The 22,559-nt window shown below is 45.2% G+C and overlaps 2 protein-coding genes across 2 annotated transcripts; both read right to left on the bottom strand.

Moving 5' to 3' along the window:
* Window positions 1–1,639: 1,639 nt before the first annotated feature.
* Window positions 1,640–16,438, bottom strand: fam53b (family with sequence similarity 53 member B). The gene is made up of 5 exons (XM_070991209.1): window positions 16,286–16,438; window positions 10,037–10,268; window positions 9,169–9,223; window positions 6,391–7,154; window positions 1,640–2,738 (listed from the first exon to the last, which is right to left on the bottom strand). Exons 2-5 carry the CDS (start codon window positions 10,124–10,126, stop codon window positions 2,376–2,378), a joined length of 1,272 nt encoding a protein of 423 aa, XP_070847310.1. The 5' UTR covers window positions 10,127–10,268; window positions 16,286–16,438; the 3' UTR covers window positions 1,640–2,375.
* Window positions 16,439–19,120: 2,682 nt separating this feature from the next.
* Window positions 19,121–22,545, bottom strand: hpdl (4-hydroxyphenylpyruvate dioxygenase-like). Its single transcript, XM_070990654.1, has 5 exons — window positions 21,646–22,545; window positions 21,390–21,556; window positions 21,145–21,296; window positions 20,856–20,983; window positions 19,121–20,372 (listed from the first exon to the last, which is right to left on the bottom strand). Exons 1-5 carry the CDS (start codon window positions 22,332–22,334, stop codon window positions 20,192–20,194), a joined length of 1,317 nt encoding a protein of 438 aa, XP_070846755.1. The 5' UTR covers window positions 22,335–22,545; the 3' UTR covers window positions 19,121–20,191.
* Window positions 22,546–22,559: the final 14 nt, after the last annotated feature.

The raw sequence follows: 22,559 nt of genomic DNA, 5'->3' as shown, positions 1-22,559 counted from the left end.
CTGCCAAACCCAAGAACCAGTGCCAAGATTCAGTTTCATGTTTGAAACTTTTTTTTTTTTGTTAGAAAAGTTCCACTACTGAAAGAGTCATTTTTCAGAAATTCAGTTTTTGAAGGTGATTTTTTTTTCTTTCTTTTTTTCCTTCTGTGAAATGGATGTTTTCTGCAGGAATTTGAAGATACTTTAAACCTTTATAATAACCGTGTCATTACAAGCAGACAAATGAGTACTACATCTGAAACATCTGTGGCAAAACTCCCATAAGTGCTGTGGAACATCTGTTGCCTAAAAACAATGAAGTGTAACGTGACTCATCAGTAGAGCAGATAAGACCGGGCATAACCTCCAGCAGCAGTTCAAGAGCTACCACCACCCTGTTGTGTCAGTGCTGGTGGGGGTTGTAGATGAGTGTGGTGCAGAACATCAGCACGGCACGCCCCTCCTGTTGTACTCCTATCTTCTCTCAGAACACAGCCTCCTTTCACTTCTGTCACTCCACTGATTAAAGGCTGGGGGCCCTGAGTGTGCCAGCCTGCCACACAGCACGTTTACAAGGGTTCTGTTTACCCATTTCCTCCTCGACTCATTACCCGAAAAGGGCTTAGCCGGTGAAAAGCAGCGGCTTGCTTGTACCACAGGCGGCTCTGTGACAGCGTAAATCTGGCCTCACTATGCAAGCATACAGTTTCTCATGCAACAGCATGATAATCAAATCTATTAGAAGAGTATGCATTGGCCTAGTGGGAGAGTTTAATCCCACAGTTATGCTTTGTGTGGAATTTGAGCCTGGAGTATAGCATGTCAAGCAATCTTTAAATTACTCAGCTGGTCTTTCATGAGGCGACTTTGCTCCCTCAGTCGCATCGTACACTTTCAAAGAATGACGAGCATCATCGCAAGTCTGTACAGACATGCAGACGTGGTATGCAATCGTAGTGGAGCAGTGAATCAAAAAGTTAATGACAGTATAATTCTGGAGGTTTGCGCAGGCACCAGGGTTGGGGAGGGGAAGCAGACAAACGGAGCAGCGGCAGCAGCAGCCCTGACACATGGCCCACATTCACAGCCGCCTCCCACGTCACTGTGCTCCTCAGAGAAAAAGCCCCTTTTGTTTGCTAGCACAGCGAGGGAGGGAGGTCTCTGGGGTGAACCGCCGCTCAGCTCCACCACTCCACCCGCCATCAAAAAAAAAGAAAGAAAAAGAAACAGGGACCGGACTTCCCACCCCTGTCCGGCGTCCTCCCTGCTCACTCCCCGCTTCAGCACACAAACACAGGCTCATCAGTAGTACCACTACTACGGTTGTGATTGTCTTTTCGTGCTACTTAATTGGGTCAGTCTGCGTTGTTGCATTCACGGCGTCTCATACAATGACTTTGCTGTTAATGCATGTGCTCGGCTAATGGCAGTAGTGGAAGAACTCTTTCTTCCAGATTACTCACTTAAATAATTTAGCGGTTCCACAGTGAAGTCCTGCATTAAAAATATCCTCAGGTAAAAGTGCACAAGTTTCACAAGCAAGAATCAGAAATATTCCTGCAGACTCGCCCCTGTCAGTGTTATATTATTATGCATTACATCAGTGGAGGTGACATCCCAAATTTTAAGTAAAAGCGCTTAAATAATGTGATGGCAAAGGCACATTTAAAACTGTGTTTATTTGTATAGAAATATGCTCATGTTTAACATAACTTTGTAGTTACAAATCATATAAAGAAAGAATATTAACGCTATTAGCATCACAAAGTTCCTCTCAAACAAACGGGAGCATAGATCTAAGAGAGAAGCCTGATGTTACTGTGTGAAATGTTAAGCTTTTCAATATACTTTACAGGTTGTGTGTGCGTGCAGCTTGTTGCTCAGTAAGAGTGGAAGGGGTTTACTACCAGTAGCTCTCAAAGAAGTCTCCATTCCTGTCCATCATGTACGATTGAAGGCCAGAGGAATGGACACTGCTTCTAGTGCAGAGAATTTATACAAACCTGCTGTGAATTCTCTCCAAATGTAGTACAATGAAGGGTTAAAGACCCCAGTCTCTGAGCCAACATTAATATATCATTTTTCTATTTAGCAGTTTTATTATCCAAAATCCGTCCTCACCGACTTCCTTGTTCTCCTGAGACACAGTTGAGATACCGCACATGGCGGAAGTAGCTTCTGACTAGACAAAGTCCCCAAAAATGGGCTTTTAGCCCACAAAGCTCATGCTCAATCTCTCGAGTGAAAAAAAAAAAAAAACAAGTGCTGAAACGCCCTTAGCATTAGCTTTTCCACTTGCTTTGTCCTTAAGACTATCAGTACTGTTTGCTGTACCACCTGGTGATAAACATTCAGTCCCCTAATTTAGCTTCCTCCCAAGAGGAAGGCAGTCCAGCTCAGTTCCTCTCAATTTGCTCGATGTCGAGCTCGCCTCCAAGCTGATACACGTCCTTCCTCATGCTACACAGCCCCGCCCACAGAGGCTCATTGTCCTTCCCATTGGTCGACCCCGGCGTCACGTCGCCACAGTCTGTGGAGTTCCAGTCCGCCTCCTCAATGGTGGGGTCTGATGACACGTCCCTGCTGATCTCGCCCTCTTTGGTCCGAGGCTGAGCGTCCTCCAAGCTGTGTTCGTTGGCAGACGAGTCGTCGGTGTCGCACTGAGCCGTGCTCCTGAGAGTGACGGGGGCCTGGTTTGACTCACAGCTGTCTTCGCCTGTGATTCCTGGGCAGCTTAGGCTGTGGAAATTCCGAAGTTTCTGTGGAAGGACAGACAGATCATATTTTTACAAGCACAAAAAATATGTTTTCAAGGATATACTCCATGTCTCCATGGTGATGGCATATTTAGTGAGGGAATCAAAAACATTTCCTTCATCTCAGACAATGACCCGTGTCCTAACTAGGGCACAAACAAAAGAAAAAGCATACGGCCATCTTATGAAAACAATCCTTCTGCTGTACTCATACAGTGTGTGGGTGAGGCAGTGAGGTCAGAGTTGGACACTGGGCAACAACCACTAAAATATAAAGAAGTAACAAGATTTAAAAGGGTACAAATTTAGCCTGTGTTACATACTGGAGCAACTGGTAGTTGGACGAGTGAGGCTATGCGATCTGAGGTCCAACGGGAACCCAGGCAGCAAGTGGCCAGACACCCGGAGGGCGGACATCACTCATGTCAGCCTTTTCGACTCTGCTGGCCTTTCACTGGCACTGCACAATGAACACATACATCTGGTAAACCCAGAAACTTCCTTAGGCATATCTGCATGTGCCAGCACTGCTGCAGGCAAGTCCTGTGACAGCTGTGCGCGCCGGAGCGGGAGGCTTTATGACAGAGGCTTATCCAATCTGTACAGCTAATGTGGAGGGCAGGACAGCTGCCTCATGCCTGACCACTGCGGTGTTAGGCCAGAAGGACACAGGAGAATAAGGCCTCTGTGAAACCTCCTGTCACTTGTGTGCTTATGTAACACTTAACAAGTATGGGACTGTTGGGGATCACAGCCAAGTGTATGAACTGCAGCTGCAACTAATCGATGGATTAAAGATTAATCTATGCTTTTTTATAATTCAAGAGTCAAGGTCGTCTTCTATCTGCTCAATTTGTCCCGAACAAGGGTTTAAAAAGCCCAAGTGATTCAGAAAGGCTGGGCCTTAAATCCCTTCATTAGACAAGTTGGAACTTAAAAATATAGATAATTTGCTTTGTTTAAATGTTAACATTACATAATAGCACAGCATAGTGTTTTGAATTGTATTACTAATGCTGTTAAATCAAAGCACAGATTGCTTTGATTCATATGCCAACAACAGCATGCTAACATGCTCACAATGTCAATGCTAACATACTGATGTTTAGCAGGTTACCACGTTCACCATCTCAGTTTTGTGTGTTTACATGCTAGCATGTTCTAAACACAATGTGACAGTGGTTAGAGTTCTGAAGGAGGCAGAGGAGTAAGGGCGACACGTGAAGTTATGATCCACCTCCTCGACCTGACAGCAGTGAGAAAGGTCTCTGCACCGGGTGGCGGTAGATCAAATGGGGGCCCTGCTATTTTTCTTGGCGCTGGTCAAGCGGGTGCATTTGTCAGCACCGGGCCAGTGTCACATTGCTGCCTCTGCATTAGCACTTCAGGCTTCTTGCCCAGACCATGGGACCAGACTGATAAGGCTATGAGTCGTCTGGACCATAGCAAAACATGCCATCGACATGAACTAAAAATATAGCTCTAACTTAGACCGTATGGAGGACACTCTGCTTACTTTCCGCGCCACATTACAATGAGGGTCACAAATAAGTGCTGCCGGTGTCCATGTTTGTCTGCTGCTATCACCAAACGAAATGGAGAAGAGAGCAGAAAGCCTCCTCATCCATACTGACCTTGACTCCCCGTCAATAAAAGCTGATCAATAGCTCATGAGGCCCGGTTGTGGCAGCGATCCACCCACTGAGCTGAATTTACAGAAATCAATATCTCTTTACCCAACACACATCTCCCCTGTGCAACGATCTATAACCTCTGCCACAGCTGCTCCACTTCCTGACATTCATGGAGCTGCAGCGAGCCACGCAGAGGGTAGCAGTTTCTCCCTGGGTAAACTACACCGTCGTGGCGAGTGGGTGAGAGGACACTTTAGAGACACACTCAGCACTGTGACCAATCTTTGAATAGTAAGGTGACTTTGAATGCTGATAGGGTGACGCGCGTGAAGCACGATAAAGCCCCCGAGTTGAGTGCCAAGCAAGTTCGGTTCCCTGAATCTCCACAGCTGCACGCTTAAGACGACCAGGATTAGTCAATTTTGCAATTAATTTCATACTCAATCTGGAAAGTGTCAGAAAATAGTGGCAATTGTCACATTGAGCACAGACCTGCACCAAGGCCAATAATCCACTCTTCTATGATCTATCTCTGGTGGAGTTTACTGCAGACAATTCACATTTGGATGTGAGAATTAGTTGCATGATATGTGCGTATTCATCTGTCCAGAGCCACACCTCAGGTTGAGGAAACAGCGTCGTTACAACTGTACCTACATAAGAAAGAAAAGCAGCAAATCCTCACATTTGAGAAGCAAAGCTTTGGGATTGTTTCCTGATAAATGACTTAACAATTAAGTGATTGTGAAAACTGTTGTTTGTTGATTTTTGTGTCGATTGACTTGTGCAACCAAACCCCGAGGTAATGCTGATAACTGGGCCAAAAAGTCTGGAAGTCATTTACTGCGGGGCTTGCCTCTAAACCAGAGTCACTTGAGAGAAATTTAAAAAGCTCTTTCACCTCCTGAAAAAAACCAATAATAAAAACAATGCCGTAGAGCAGTTTCTTGTGGTTTCAAAGGCTTCACTCCCTCCACCTGACCTGAAAGCCAGCGTCACAGCAGTCCCTTTTAAAACAGAGAGCACAAACAGCAGGACAGCTCCAATGCTAACAATCGCAGCACCCTGACATTCCTCTATGAAAACACAGTTAGACGCCTCGCCTGAGGCTCTTTTCTCCACGCCGACCTCGGCACTGTTCGTAGCGCGCGTGGCGTCTGCTTGTCGTGTCACAGCGGTACTGCTGTTAAGACACTGCTGAACTCTGGGTGACTTTCTCAGAGGGGCCAAGTCCAGCTCTGTGTTTATGATCCACTCTGTGTACGTGTGAAATTTGACTTTGTGTGTCTGTGTGCTTGTGGGGCAAAGAGGCAAACGGACGGTCTGTTGAAACACGCTTGACTCCAGAAGCGGATCAGCTCGAGCCGATGGTTTCATAAGATCCTTTCTTTTATGAGTCCAAACTCATCTGACTTCTTAATTCCTGCTTTGATCAAATCATCAGCATTCTTTGCTGCGTGCCCTTCATTTCTCTGAGTGCAAATACACACCCACATAATGGAATGCGGCCCAGAAGGGGCCTGCATGAATGAACGATCGCCTTCATTTAATGGCAGTGCCTGCAGAAACACTTTGAGGTGTGCTGAGGGAGAACAGACACAATGGCGTGACCTCAGTTGGAAGTGTTTGTTTATCCAACATGGAAGCAGCAAAGTGCCACAACAGCAGAGTATAAATAGCTAATGTTCGTGAGACTGATGGACCCAGCAGAGCCTCCAGCTGGCACCACCATTTCCTGAGGGTCTTGTCTGTCTGGAGACTGGACGGTGATCTTTTGGAGCATATAAGAAGTCTGTGGCGAGTTCAAACGAATAAATGCCACATAAAACGCCACAGGAAATTGCTTCTTATGAATTATATGAAATGCAGGGGCGTAGCATTAAAGATACTGTTTCACAGAGTGTATATTAGGTGTCAAGTGATGTTAAATACTGCAATATCTGCCAGTTTGTTTTAAAATCAGAGTATATTGTCCTAATTAAATATTAAATAATGTGATGTGTAACACTATAAATACCAACCTGGGTCATCTTGGCCAGGTCCAAGGAAGGCCTCTGTTTGTGAGAGTCAGCTGGTCGCCTGCGTTTCACGCCGATCTTCTTGTCGTTTAGGACGCACGGCTGTGAGCGGCTACGGGCAAGACCCCCCTGACCACCACGGCGCTCCAGCTCTGGAGTGGAGTCAGGGGAGCTGGGTGGCGAAGGTCCACGAGGCTCAGGGAGGCAGATCTGTTCATGAGAGAGGTAGAGGGGCTGCGCCGAGGGCTCGGACGACGGGGGCATGGAGGAGGAAGGTGTCGGGCCGGTGAAGGCAGAGGGGCGGGGCAGACGCTGGGTGAAGCAGGGCAGCTCCAGCATGTTGGAGCGGGCGGGTAGGCTGAAGCTGGAGCTGCGCTGCATGGCCGGGAAGCCGAGCTGCGTGTTCCCGACGCCGCCACGCTGGACGCTGCCACCGCTGTGGCACCTCCTCTTCTCCACCGTCGTCCACACACGAGAGCCCTGAGGGCGCCATGTAGAGCGGCAACTTCCCAGCTCGTCTGAGCAAGACAGGGACCGGCACTGCCGCTTGCTGGGGGGTGCAGTGGAGTGCGACGACGCAGCCTCAGTCAGGCTGAGGTCTTGCAGCAAGCTGGTGATTGTGCTTGAGGTGGAGCCAACATCCCAATCCCAGTGGGCAGAAGTTCTGTGCACCTCAGGCAGGACGTCCCACAGGCTCTCTAGGCTGGTCCCAACTGGCCTCTGCTGTATGGCACAGCTGTGACCCACCTCACACCACCGGCTTGTCTCTGCAACAAAACACACGATTCATTTTGATTAAATGACCTTTAAAAAATGAGACGATGGACAAGATTTTCACCTAAAATATAGGAAGTTATTTATGTCAGGGTTTCTCAAAGTGCATGCCGGACTGAGCAGCAGGTCAATCCAGACCCAGACTATAACTCACTGATTGTACTGAGCGCTGACTGCCTCCTTGGTCGAGGTCTGAGAGCATTTTCTAGTTCAGTATCTAGTTATCATTGTGGATTTTCTATTTTTTTAGACTTTTTTGTGACAAAAGGTTGAAAAAAGGTGAATTCTGTTTATCAATGAACTTTACCAGCATGGGAAACACTTCAACTTTTGTGTTTGTGTGTGTTGTCTATCACACTGCCAGCTTTTGTTCAGGATCAACTTCATTATAATGTGTGCTTCCAGCATTTTTATGAATTCATTTATATGAATTCATCGCGTTGGACCAAAGCTTCGGCCAAATGAATAAATGTTTCAAACCAGGCTCCCGCCACGAGACAGTAAATCTTAAAGTAACTCTGCAGCTGGTATAATCTTGTAAAATCTCCTTGCTCTTCACACTTTATTTTTTTAATGAGTGACATCATCATCATCATCATCATCATCATCATCATCATCACTGCTCACTGCTGCGTTTTATTTCACAGTGTCAAAAGGAATTTAAAAAAGATGCATCAGATTGCAAACAGTTTTGCTTTTTTATTTGAGGTTTTATGGAGGACAAATTAAAACCGCTCGCATAGAAATTCAGACCTGGTGTGCAAACTCCTCGAGAAGAACAAAACACAATATGAGAATAACTTTTGGCGTGAAGCTGAAGTTTTTTAGTGCCAAGGTTTTACGGTCATGAGAGGTTATGTTTGGCAACCTCAACATGGACGACATCCATGACACGGCTCCAGTCTGGGTCAGCATGTTGGTCCCAGCATGTGTACTTTGTATTGACACTACTCCCTGCTTTGTGTAATTGGCACTAAAAATAAATCCCTTCCTGCAGGCACTGCTGCAGTGTCACAGCTGATTGTGAAAGGGAGCGGAGCTTAATGTCTAACCGACTCAGTATCAAACCTCCACTCAGCTGCAGCAAGGCTTGATAAAACGTCAATAGCCCATCATAAACATTATGGCATATCTTGGTGTTCTTTTGTCGAGATCTGCAAGAGTCCAGCTCCCTTTCTGCCTCTGCTGATGCCCCATCAGCACAGCTACCATGCCAGGAAAGCACCTGTTATTGCCACAACAGAAACTCGAGCTGATTGGGTCAGCCAACTGAGCTGGTCAGTCAACTCTGAGTCAGACACTAAACGTCGCAGCCACGGCCCACTCCTGGTATGCGAAAGGTCTATTCTTCTCCACTAGATATAAAATCCCCAACAAAGGGCAGTGTGAACAACACCTACTGGTACTGCTGTGTTCTCTGACAGGACTTTGCCAGTCTTACACACTCGATGCCAAGTTACTGCAGGGACAGAAAGCCATTTAATCTTACAGTACAAAGGCTGCCACTCATGCAGCTGGGTAAACTTAGCATATGGGCCTTTGTAGTCATAACCAAACTTTCAACTTGAGGACAACATGTCCTCAGCTTTAAAGCATGCAGGAGTGGCGTGAGATCCCTGCTAATGATAAGCTGTGAGCACGTAGTTATTAAGACACATTAATCTTGGCAGAAGTGCTTGTCAGACATGTTTCACATAATGCCATGTGACCATCGACCAGATGCAGCAGAGCCTGGCTTGCTGCCGATAATTTCTATGAAGTGTGACAATATGAAAGGCCGCTCCTAAGCACTGCTGTCACTAAACACCTGATGCTTTCTGGGCTCTGAAGCTGCTGAGGACCGTTGAAAGAACAAAATGAGCTGTTGTGTGCAGTTTGTAATGGGAAGTAAGGTAGAAAAGACATTCCACAAAATGCACTACTACTAAATTACCTCTGTAGTTATTTACCACTGAAATGATTCATATCGTCCCTACAGGAGTGGCTGTGTATAAGGCTGAGACTTACCCATGAGTCCACAAGAGAAAAGTGCAGTCCCCTGGCTCATGGTCTGTGCCTGGAACTGCAGAAATGCAAGAGAGATTCACTGTCAGCTCACCCGAAACCAGAAAATCACTTGAATAGGTTTGTTTGAAATGTACAGCAGGTACTACCGATAACCGATGTGAAGTAAAATTTTCTGTACTGTTTGTGTAATTGACCCAGAGAGTGCATGTCGTGGCACATTTTCTGCTGCTGTGAGGTGAAGACTAAGTGCGACCCATCAGCAGAGAGGTTCCACTATAAATGCCTGATTGACGCTCAGTCTCAGAGCAGGATGACTTCATTTCACATGGCTGAGAGGGCAAACTCAGTCCACGCCGGTGGGGGGATTTTTCACTCTGTGCTGGCAGAAAGAAGGACTCCACTGCGCAGACGCTGATTAGAAAATGAGTCAGAGCCACTCAGGCTGGTGGAACTAAAATACTCCATTGTCATTTTGAGTGAAGTAAATGGAACACGGAGGATTCAGCACCAGATGACAAACGAACGCCCTGCTGATAACAGTTGGCAGCTATTATGATGCAATTATCAGTGATGGTAACGTAAACATCCCTTAGTCCCAGTCAGATCACTTCCTGACATTCAGTAAAGCAATGCTTGTGAATTTTCCAAAAAATTTGCTTCATGGGAAGCTAAAACTCTGATTTAAAGTTGACAAAACAGCTGCACAGTGATGAGTAGCCAGCAATAATATCCTGATTTAGAGAAGCACCTTGTTGTCTTCCCCCTTTACAAGCGCGGTCGAGGCCTGTTGGCATGGCAGCATGTAAACATAAAATGACACATTTCACACACACGAAAATGCTTACATGCGCAGAAAATAACCTCTCACCCTGCCAAAATCTGTACTTTTGGATGTTACATCGTCGGCACCCTTCTTTTCCAGTGTTTTCTTGTAAATGATCACCATGGCAAAGCACATCCTTGTCCCAAGGCGTTCCGGCGAGGGCGAGAAAAGCAGACGGCCATCTTGACGGGCGCGGTGTGAGCGGGCCGGTTTCTCGTGAGCTTAAGACAGCAGCCCTCGACTCCTTCAGGAATGCGTTTCACTCCTCGGCCCAATCCTGAGCGGACACACGAAGATGAGCGCAGGATTAGGATTCAGTACATTTCTGACATTCTGTCGACCATGTAAGCAGAGAGCAGTCCAGCTGGATTGGGGAGAGCAGATCCCCTCGGTTAAAGCAGTTACAGTACAATCAGTTAAAGGTTCATTACGCAGGATCTTCCTAAAAAATAGGCCCTCGCTGCTTAATTAGAGCTAGGAACCCAACTATTAGCATTCATTAGCATTCCCTGCATTACCTAGATATGTGATGCTGCAGGTGGTACAGTGGGCAGGAGGCTTGTGTTTCAGGTGACATTGAGCCGGAGAGGAAGGGCAGTTTGGATGTTGTCTTTATCCACCAAACATCTATAGAAACTTTTCAAACCATGTCAGCAGCATAATCCATGTATTTGGCTTTGTGTGCTCAGTATGCTTCAGACAATAGCTGCTTTGATAAATACACTAATTCTGACAAGAGTTTTGAAGCCATGACAAGGCGACGACCACGTACGTTTAGCCATGTTGTGGAGAAACTGTTAAGAAGTGGATCATGCTGCAGGAGCGGTTCAAGAAATGTCTTTGCCATTGTAACTACTGTGAATCCAAGCTGTCTGCAGCTGCTGTCCTCCATTAAGGAGCGAGTTACAGACTTTTCAAAGCCACCTTTCAAGCCCACAGGCACTGAAAATGAGAAACGATCACAATTTTAAAACCCTCAACTATTGTGGGATCTGAAGTTACTGGAGTGCTCCAGTCCTGCATTTAATTCCCAAATGAGCAAACACTAGCTTTGATTCGGGGTCTGTAACTCAAAATTTCACTCAGTTTCTTTTACTTCCACGGGGTCTCTCCACCATGTCACCAGAACTGGACCCCTGTGCCTTGTTTTGTTCTTGCCTGTCCATGAGGAGGATCATCAGTCATCTGAGAGAGCGAGTTTCCTCAAAGTGTTCCACACTGGAGCGCAGAGAGGAATAGAGCAAAGTCAAAGTTGTGTAATTGAATACTCAGGGCTTGCTGGGAATAGCTGACCTTGCGGTTATCAAAACAACCCTCCTCACATTAGTGCTGCGCCACGGTTACAGTAAAACAGCTGATTGGCCACAGATGTAAATCTATATAATCATCGCAGAGGATTTTTACTACCACCAGATCAGTTCCACTTGAGGCTACGTCAGGTAGTGGATTGAAACAAAGTGCAGCGGACGCAAGACGCTCGTAGGATGCCTGCAAGGTCAGAGAGTCTGCATGAATGACAGCACAACTGCAAGCACAAAAAGGGGGGAAGCAGAGAGAGACGGGCATATGTGAAACAAAAGAGTGTTCTGTGCAGAAAATGAGACACCGTGGGAAACAAAAGAGGCGACATCAGAGGTTGTGGGTAGTGGGGTGGAGTGTGTGCGTGTGTGTGTGTGTGTGTACGAGAGGGGGGCAGCATCACAAGACCCTGAGGGAGCTGACATAGTGGAGGTTGTGTTTGCATTCGGCATATGATTTCCATTACTAACACTTATCACGTCAGGAGAACAACTTAAACACAAGGATGTTTTTAGCAGAGTTCTACAAAGAGATCAACGCGGTTCAAAGACGCCTGGCAGCTTTGACTTGTGGGCTCTGCGAGTAAAGAAGTGATCAAAGCTCGATGCAGGACTAGGTCAGACCAGCTTATGCTGTGCGTGACCATTAACCACTCACATCTGAGTTTCGGAGCGCAGATAACTAGGGACGTGCTGGGGTGGAGGAAACAGTTGTTTATACATTACCCTTAATGGCTCGGTGATGGATGGAGCTGGCATTGACGCAGAAAGCAAAAACCTCGCCCAGACAAATGAAATTGGCAACGTCGAGAAAAGCTTTTCAGCATGATGTTTACCCAAACAAAAAGCTAAATGATGTGTCCCTTCCATAGAAAAATGGAAAAAGTCTAACTGTAGCCTGACACTGTGGACTCTAAACCATAAACAACATCCATTACCTCCAGTTCCAGAGCATCGCCACAATTTATCACCTTTCTCATGCTCAAGCATTACGTTTTCATCCCATAAAGCTAAGTCGAGTGCTTTAAATGGGCGAGGTTTATAACATAATTATAAACATTCCTCAGTTCCATGACATAAGTTGAACACACAATTATAAAGGCCCAACCTAGCCCCACAGCCTTTGAGAAGCATTCAAACTTGTGACAGTTTTTGAATAAAAAACATGTTGAGAAGCGCTGGCAGAGGGCAGTCTGCTATTTCTTCTAGGCATAAAGCTGTAAAGACAATATAGGAGCCGTACTGAAGCATGATATCCAATGCTTAATGGATACGCCCAACCAATCATCTTGGACTGAACGCACCTCCATAGCGATGCCTCCATTATCTGGAATCAGTTGGAGCCTCTATGCCTCTGCAGCCTGATAGCTCTTTATCTGCGTTGGGGCAGCAGCCACCGTGACAACAGAGCAGTCTAATCTCCGAGAAGGGGAAGAACGTTGCAGGACGTTTCCCCCTCAGACGTGGCTTTCCATCGCACGCAAGCAGGCTGCTGACTGACTGCAGCAAAGTCTGCAGTGACAGCAGCTTTCCTAACAGACAACAATAACGCCGTCTTGGACGAGGTGATGGGACTCCGCGCTTCCTTTGTGGTCACCAAGAGCCTTTCAACCATTGCTGCTTCGGGGGGGCGTCAGAAATAGCACGCTATGACACGGCCTGAACAAGCTCCAGATAGGACAAGACAGGAAACCACACAGTCGACTCGGTCAACTATAAAGCCGAGGCCTGCTTCAAAGTCAACACAGGCGATATTTTGTATGTGAGATCTACTACATTGTAAGAGACACTTTTCTCACAACTTCAGAAAGACCATCAGCTTAGCCATTACAACAGACATCCAAACTGTGGTCACCCATGAAAGCTCTGGTTCCCCAAGCAGCTTTTGCATACATTGCTCAAACTGTAATCCCACTGGTTAGGCCAACATTACATAAGGATTTGGAAGCTTTGTGTCTGACTGACTGACAATTAGAGCTAATACTAATCCATTTTCTAGCACTTGAAGAGCTGGTGGAAAACAACTGTTTGATATCATTGTCATGGACTCTTTATTTCTGGCTTATCACAAATGCTTACTTTTCTTTATTAAAGCTTTTGTCTCTGTAAACTTATGAAAAGCTTAAATGTTAAGTGGAATTTTCAGACATCCTCCCTTGACATTCCTGCGTGCATGGCAGTCAGATCCGCGTCCTGCTCTCAACGATCCCAGGATTGTGGCCGTCTCAGTAATCCGAGCATCTGCCGAGCACCTGAGACGGCCCGACATGAAACCCAACTGAAGGATTTGTGCTGCTCTTCATCACTGTACTACTTGTGAAAGGAATGCTGGGTAAAAGCTTCCACAAAAAGATCCTCTTGGAGAAAATATGCACGTTCCTAAAAAGCTTGATTCCCCCGAGCTATTGGCTCCAGTGGCCTACTTCTTTCAGCGGCATGGATTGCACAGGATCCATATTTGGACTGTTTCTCGTCATAATGGTGGGTGTGTTGACAGAGCGTGTCATAAAAGGCAGACAGACATGCAGTGGTCATGAAGACCAGATAACTGAATGACAGTTTGGCAAACCAGTTCTGCTTTTTTTTTTCCCTGCAGCACTGTGCATCGCTGTGAAAATTCATGGTTTTTGAATCCCAGAACTTTCTTTGTTGGCGTCGTCATTAATTAGGCGTCACAAAGGCAGGTGCCACCGAGTTTTTCCACGGCTGACCGACTGAAAAGAAATTTATGAAACCCATTGTAGGGCACAGGCTAGCCCACAGCTGTCCGCATGTTCACAGAAATTAGGCTATGTCAAACAGGAGGCACACTCTACATGTGAAGCAGTGAGTGAATAGTCCGAAATGAGCATGGCTGGGAGGCTTCAATAGTAGTTATCAAGCTCAGTTGAAGGCCTGGGGTACAGCCAAGGTCTCACAAGCATGCAGCTGCCCACTTACCATAAACACAAAGGCTCAGCATGGCTATGCATGGCAGCCAAGGAGGCCTACGCTTTAAAGCAAGCCTGCTGTTTAATTATCTCATACATAATCACATGCACTGTATACATTTGTCCAGAACAAGAGCTTTGTTGAGCTCTGTAATCGAGGCTTTCAACACACCTGTCCAAGTCGGAGAGAAATGTCACCCACTTGAATGCTAAATCTAACAAAGTCTGTTAATTATAAAGGTTCGGGGACACAACGTCCATCCACTTCCACAGCAGTATAGCATTGCCTGTTAATAGACCCAAATGAGTCGCATCCAGTGGACACAGCCCTATTAACTTTCAATCAAAATTAAGAGTGGAGAGGGAAAGGGCATGCTTGAGTTTTACATGCAGGAATTTATCCCCCCCCCCCCCCCATCACTGCATTTCCACCCATCACAGATACATGAAACAGCATGAGAAAGCCAGGGAACAACGTTTTTTCCGGATGAGTGTTTGAACAATGTCATAACAGCGGCATTACGATACACAGATCTTAAGCGAGCCTTCAAATTTGGTCTAAATATTTTCAGTGATGTGGAAAGGAAAGAGGAATCGTCTGCGAGCTCTGATAGGCAGCCTCCTTTGTGCTTGAGCTAAAACTGTTCAACAGTTTTTCTGATGAGCTTGCCAGCCCTCCAGGTGGATGCCTCTCAGTTTCAGAGGAAAAGGCCCTGAAAACCGAGCTAGTCCAAGTAACCAGCACAAACAGTCCCTTAAACCCCTTTTCCAAAATCCCTCATGAAAGGGAAATGAGTTTGGCAAAGAAACTGGTGTGACGGGAGCTCACAGAATGTTACACACAGGCTACAGAGCAAACAGGATTTTGAACCCGACATAAAGGCCAAAAGCGACTGATGATAAAATATGAAATGTTCAAAAAATAAATGAAGCCTCTGGACTTAAACAGTAACTCTCCTACTCTCTCTTTCAGATTCGCAATCTATGAGTGTTCAAGCCACTTTAACAGTCACAATCATGGCCATGGGGCAGTCTGAGGAGTTCAGGTTTAACAGGCTCTCGTGTTTATGATCCCACTGAGCGCTTAAATTGCAGAATCTGTTGGATTCTGTGTCAGTCGGCCCTGTATTCATACCTGAGGGGAGCGTTGGCTGCATAAAGATAAGACATCAGCATTCCTCAGCAAAGGCACAAACTGTGACATGCAGGACGGAGGGTCCCAGGAAGACCCAAGAGACATGGACGGTGAATAATGTGGCATTGTCAGGTATACGGGCATGCACCCAGTGGCTGTTTGCACATATTAAAAAGTTCTTATACATTTGCCTTCAAACGACACTGACCTATCTTGCCATGTGTGCCGTGCATGAGTGAAGCCCCAGTTTGAGATTAGCTTCAAAGCTAGCCAGATCACATAAAATGCGTTTGATCCGAGGAATGTAGCATCTTTTTGCAAACCTCATGGAAAACTTGATCACTCTGTCAACTAATCTGATTGAGATTACACTTATTGTCAGATGTCGAACAAGTCAAGCGTACTTTCTGGGCTTTAACTGAGAGGATGAATGGAAGACACTGTCATGAGAGCTGGTTAAAAGTTATCAGATCGCTATAAAACTCTGTATGATCAGGTTTAAACTTCATAGAAACTTACTGACACTGTTTTATTAACCTTTCAGCCAACATTTAATCACATTGTGTCTCTGTTAATCTATTAGATATGGACATACAGACATAATAAATAAAGAATGAGCTGACAAAAATCAGTTCAAGCTGCATTTATGCAAATAAGAGCCCAGATAGGACATAAGGGACATGGCTCCGGCAGGAGTACACTTGAGGAAAAGTTGCTAAAGCTAACTAATTGGAGCTGTGCTGAGTTTCCACGAAGGAGACTACTTTGTCACTGCTCACTTTTAATTAAACCTGTCAGCATAAAAGTCACCATTCATGCGACTCACACACTTTCAAAACACAAGGGAGCATCACACTTCACTCTTTCCCAGGCAGCTCCTGAGTTAGCTAGCACAGAAACGCTTTACTTGACCCAAAAAAGTACCACTCACGGGCATCACGGTGAGCGCCTCGGACGTGCGGTCGACTCAGTCTCGCTGGACCATTTTGAGTTTTGTTTTAGCAGAAAGACAGAAGGAGGTGTCAGGCAGGAGGCGAAGCGCAGGTCACCTCACGTCCTGCTTCAGGCGGCTCCTGCAAACTACAACATCACCCCTGAGCGCCGCCGTCCAAGACTGCACGCTAACGAGCCTGTGACAACATACGCGAGCAGTACCACTTTTGACAAGGGCGAGAGGGGTGTCCGCTAACTTCTTAATACCACGAAAAGTTTCTGTTTGAAGTGAATTACCTGCGATACTTGGTTCACTCAAAGTTTTTATCAAATTCAGATGAAGGTTATAGAGGTACAAAGTAAGATATTAATCTCTGTAAGACTTATTGTAACACTACCACCCCCGCTCGTGTAACTAGTGGTCTGATCCTGCCTGCAGTAATGAAAAGTAATCACAGTTTTGAGCTGTGCATATAGACAAGGCACTTTTCACAATATACAGTGGTGTACCATGTTAACTTGCCAACTGCGTGTGACTTAAGGAGCCAGAGGGGGGGAGAAAGAGAGTGTGTGATACATATACACTGACAGTCCCCCCCCACACACACACACAAAAATTAGTTCCAGTATAACATCAGTTTGTCCCAATTAAATACATTGATTACAAACAGATGTCATCCCTCCAGGAAGTATATTCTGGCTTTATCACATCGGCATGCAATATGCTATTATTCAACTTAACTTTCCTTTCCTGGTTTAGTTGTCAGTATTTATACACATATTGTGCAGTAAGTGTACATATGGTCACCTGCAGATAATATTAATATCACTCAGGTCAGTGTTTCCAAACTTTTTCACTTGCTAATGAATTATATCCACTTGAGAGAGATTTGTCCTTGTAATCTGTTTTCATTTTGAATACTTTTAGCAGGCCTGGAGAGGTAAACAGAGCAAGCAAACAGAGAGTTTTTGACATTTTTTCTCTTTGGTTAATCATCATGCAACACCTCTAAGTTGGGAAGCACTTCCAGTACAGTTTGTTCACATATAATCGCTATGGGTTTTGTTTTGTTTCTATACGTTTAGCCAATGCGTGTACATTATCAGCCACCGGCAGGCAGAGATCCAGTGACAGCCCAAATCCTTGAACATCTGAAAACAATATAACCCAATTACAATCATGACAAGGACTGCACAAAAGTAAAGCAACTCGATATTATTGTCACGTCTCCAAAGGCTGCACCGGTAAAAAAGATCAACAAGTATATTTTATCATTCCTAAACTCTCACATCATGTGCAGTAAGTTCATTTATTTTGTGGGGGCTGAAGTTAACACTCTGGGCCTCAGAAGGGTGGGGAGCTCGAGCTCACCCCTGGCAGACACTATTGTTAATCAAGGAGTAACATCTGTTGTGTGCCACTAATCTCCCTCAGACTGTCCTCCTCGGTTTTAGACTGTCTGCTTTTTGTGTTAAAGGGCACCGAGGATTTGTCTCCTCCACTGTGTAGGCTGCAGTGTGGGGGTAACAAGTTGTTTTTTTTTTTACCAAAACCCCTTCAGCAGCTTGGAAAGTGAGCGCTTTAGCTAACAAATGCAGCATATATAACACAGCAAACCTAGCATGTTGCGTGCTGCAGCCCAAAGAGGTGCAGATGACTCATTAGGAAACAGATGATCAAAACAGCTCACAAGAAGAAGTCTTGTAATTCAACAAGTTTGTGTGTTGTGACGGTGAAGACCATAGGGGGCAGTATACACCAATCATAGTGCAGCAAGAGTGAACTGAAGTAATATCTTCAGTATGTTTGAGAAACAAGAAGTTTTGGTGTTTTTAGTCATTTCTCTTTGACTTTGTTCATGCAACTGTAGCCAGCATATGGTTAGCAGTAAATAGGAAGTGGGCTTCCAACTCCCAGTACTGAGACCCCATGCAGAATGCTGTATGCCATCTGTGATTCACACTGACCACAGACAGATGGCTAAAGGACTCCTGTTACAGGAGCCCTGTCTTCTCAGCTATAATGAACGGTTAATCCTCTCCATCCCCGGCAAAATTCCCCATGTTATGATTTAAGATTTAGTCTGTTTTCATTCCTAATTCTAAATGCAGTTGGAACATTTAACTCTGGTCACACTGCACCACAGATGAGTTTCAAGTCTGAATTAGTGTTAGTATGTGCAGCATTTGAGTTTGTCATTCCTAGAATTCATAAGCTCTCTATGTGAGCGCAAATCCCATATACATAGCCAACTGTTCAAAAGTTTAGTTTGGCCAAGGGGTTGAGACTCGTGCGGAAGAAAAACACTGACACCATTTGTCAAAACGCAGAAGTACATGCATTTACAAATGGACTCTTTTGCAGCTTGTTGGTGAAATTATTCCCTGATGTTACTCAATGGGGATACTGTAACTACAGTCAGAACACAGGAGGACCATATGGTTGTCATATAACGCCATCTAAATTTCACTGCCTCTCATCTATCCCACTAATCCTCGCCTATAATGTTTATAGCCAAGTTAATTGAACTGGCACATCTCTGTGGGTTTGGTGATCCCTTCTAAGAGGCTCTAAAGCAGTGTTTTTGCCAAAGCATGCACATTGCTAAAACCTCCACAGCATCTGAAGAAGGTGCAGCTGTTCTTCCAGTAACGGTTCATGAGTGACTGTGTGAGCGAGGTATTTAGAAAAGGGGCTTTTATTTTCAGTACTTATGATGTTTATATGGCAAAGTATGTTAACTAGTCATCCTAAATCAGGCTAATCCTTTAGAAATTAAATATGGAGGGGTAAAAAGTTAACATATTTGATGAGGAAATGACAACTTCCATTGAGAAACTGAGCCATTCTTCCAAAGGCAACTTTATTTTTATACACTTTCTGTGTATTCAGTACATATACTGTATATGTATAGTTGGCTTTTTTTGTATTCCTTTTTGTCTTTGCATGTAGACAATGACAGCAGCAGTACCACACTGAAAACCCTCTTACATACAAGTCCTGCATTCAAAAACTTGTAATCACTTAAGTATTTAAAGTAAAAGTACTATATAAGTAGATTTACTCCTTTCAGGGTCTTGTAAGTAGCATTTTAATGTATTCTTTTACTTAAAAGTAGCAACAGTGTAAAAATACTCCATTCCTCTATTCAAAATCTTCCTTATGTGACTATTACCAACAAAAAGGGACTTACCATTTCAAAGTGCTCATCATGCAGAAAGTAGCATTTTACTGTCGTGGTCGGTCAAATCTCCCCCACTTTGTTTACTGTTAGGTGGTTCAGTCTACAATCACACGTCATACCTCTTAGCCTGATTGCATGTTTCTGCATGTAGAACCGTCATCAGCTAAATAAGATGCATTCAAAGCTGCAGAGGGACACAAAAAAGTCCAATATCTAAGACGACCCCAGAGATTTCCAGAGCTCTTATTCTGAAATTTGGCCGGCACACATTCCGAGAAACACTGCATTTTTTGTGGCTGGCCTTCATGGTCTGCTGAGGGTAACAGATTTATTAAAGAACAGTTGCTCTGGAGTCAGTCACTTGCTTTGCTTTGACGCAGTGAAAACATTCTTTTGCAGCGACAGCAAGCAAATTTGTTGCCGCAACATTTCAAACGTAGCACATTCACATCCGTATGTGCAGCATTTTGTTCATTTCACCTCTCAGTCACGTTCATAGGTAGGCATTAGTGCAATATATAATGTTGACTTTGGCGGTAGTGCAACTCAATATTTCCCAGTAACTCCTCTTAAACTGCCAGCATTTGTGGCAAACTCTTCCATAAATATACTACATCTTTTTTTACATTCTACACCTTTTCTTTCTTTCTCAGTGCATTCACTTCAACATATAAAAAACACACGGCATAAAACAACCTCTGTTAAAATGTCTGGAGTGACTAATAGTGAGATGTTTGCGCAGCTTTCTCCGCCTGCTCCTTCTCCATGTGCGCCTGCACCGACCTCCACAGCGCCCTGATGTTCCCCTCTCCGAAACCTGTCGCCCCCTGTCGCTGTATCAGCTCGAGGAAGAAGGTGTCCTCTCCGAAGATGGGCTTGGTGAACACCTGGAGGAGGTACCTGGAAACAGATGATGACAGTCAGGACGCTTTTGTTGGTCTGTGAATGATTCAACAGGAGATGTGTCGCAGCTTATGGAGAGCTGACCCCCGACCCTGCTTTGTTCTCTTTGCTTTCATTACTAAATAAAGTTTCTCATGGAGGTTTTCTTTCATTATATTCTCTAAAAAGCTAAAAAAAAATTGCCATATTCCAAGTTAAATGCATATATATTACTGTACTGGACAGGAAATCCTGAATATCTTGCCATTTTAACATAGATAAACACCAATTTCTTTATAAGCATTCAACAAATAGAGCGCCCATGATGCTTTGATGGTGATTCTATGGCTCTATAGAACATAAAGGAATACATTGCTGTTGAATCTAATATAAAAAATGTGAAGCTGCTGACCATTCAGAGCAGAAAGACAAGTAAAAGCAGCCCTCCATAAGATAACACACTGCCTGGCTTAAAGAGGTGAGCTCTCGATGGCCTCTCACCTTCTGTTCTCTCTGGATGCGGTCTGTGATGAGGGGTTCTGGTGCAGGTCTGTGTCCAGGAGAATCCCATGCTGCGCCAGTATCTGGGGGTTGTGTCCTGCCTCCTCTATCTCCTGCTGTTTCCCCACCTGTCACAGCACAGGTAAAAGAGTTGATAACCACAGAAGAAGATGACGCATTTGCAAATATATGTTCTATACTGTCTGTCTGAAATGGCCTCATTTGTTTGCCAAGTGAAATTGCACAAAAAGATGGATGAGTTGCGCGTTTCAGTAAGAGTCAGCCAGACCTTGGTGTAGTAGGTAGGAGGCGGCGAGAAAAACTGGACACCAGCCTGAGCCATCACATGCGCAGTAGAAACGATGTTTTTCGTGTACATCCCAATGTGCTGGATCCCTGCCGTCCTGTGCTTCTCCAAGAAGGTGTCAACCTGATTCCTGCCTGGAACAAGTGCAAGTACACAACGATCAGCTACAATTTCATCAGATATGGCAGGAATGGAGTGCCTGGGACGATGGGACTGGCTCCACTTACCTTGTTCAGGCAGTGATTCCGCAATAACAAACTTGCAGTCAGGCTCTTTTTTGTCCACGGACGGGAGAGCGATGCCCGCTTTGCTGCACTTCCAGTACTCCATGGCGGTGAGACGTAAGCCAATGCCCTCCTGGTTTACGACAAAACCTTCGTCCACATCTTCATTACTACTCAGAAGAACAAACAGGTTAACTGTAACGCTGACACGAAGCTGATTGAAATAAGAAAATGACACTGAATGCAAACACTTTCTCACCTATCAATGAAAAACCTCTGAAAACCAAAGAGCTTCTCGTACCACCTCATGATCTGGTGGGTTGTCTTCCTGGGACAGGCGTAAGTTATGTGGTCAAAATGTGTGACTGGACAAGACATGTCCTCTTCCTCCGAGCGGCTGTCCCTCTCAATGACATCAAACCCGGGCAAGAAGCGTCCCTCATACTTGGTCCTGTCAAGGAGCGTGTGGCACACATTTCCCACAATGGATTTAACCACCGAGTAGGTGACACGGCCTCTATCGTCCTGAAGCGTGGTGGGAGGCACCAGGAAATCGCATCCCTGGCGGCTAAGATCCCTGAATGACCTCTCCACATCCTCCACCTCGAAGCACACGTTGCTCACAGTGTCCACCGCGTGCTGCGCGCTGACATCGTAAAGGCATTTCAGAGACTGATGCTGGCCGCGCTTCTCCTCTCTGACCCCCTGCGGATCAGGTGAATACCTCTCGGCAAGCAGCTCTTCATTAAATCTAACGCAGCTCTGCTTCGGTCTCTCGTTCACGACGAAAACCGCGGCTCCTTTCTTGAGAGCCAGCTGCCGGGACCCTGCGCTCACTTTGGTGGCGAACACGTTAAACTTGAATTTGGAAACGAGGTCATTTGCGATTTTCTCCGCGTTGGAAACGTGGAGCGATATGTGGTGTAACCGGCTCAAATACGCTGCCATGTTTGGTTGTGACGTTTTGACACGAGGCGTGTCCTGAAGTCCAGCGACCCCTGCCCTTTTTTAATTTAGCCCTGTGACACCTTGTGATGTGTAATATTCAATTACAATTACAATATTCTGTGTGCGTGTTAGAATATTGATTATATAGGCCTGCAGCTCCATCTTTTAAGTAACCAGTGTTATGACCTAGAGGTCAATAAAGGTGATCACAACAGACGAAAAAAA

The sequence above is a fragment of the Chaetodon trifascialis genome, chromosome 21, assembly GCF_039877785.1.
Source record: "Chaetodon trifascialis isolate fChaTrf1 chromosome 21, fChaTrf1.hap1, whole genome shotgun sequence".
Lineage (NCBI taxonomy): Eukaryota > Metazoa > Chordata > Actinopteri > Chaetodontiformes > Chaetodontidae > Chaetodon > Chaetodon trifascialis.
This window is presented reverse-complemented; position numbering and strand designations above follow the sequence as displayed.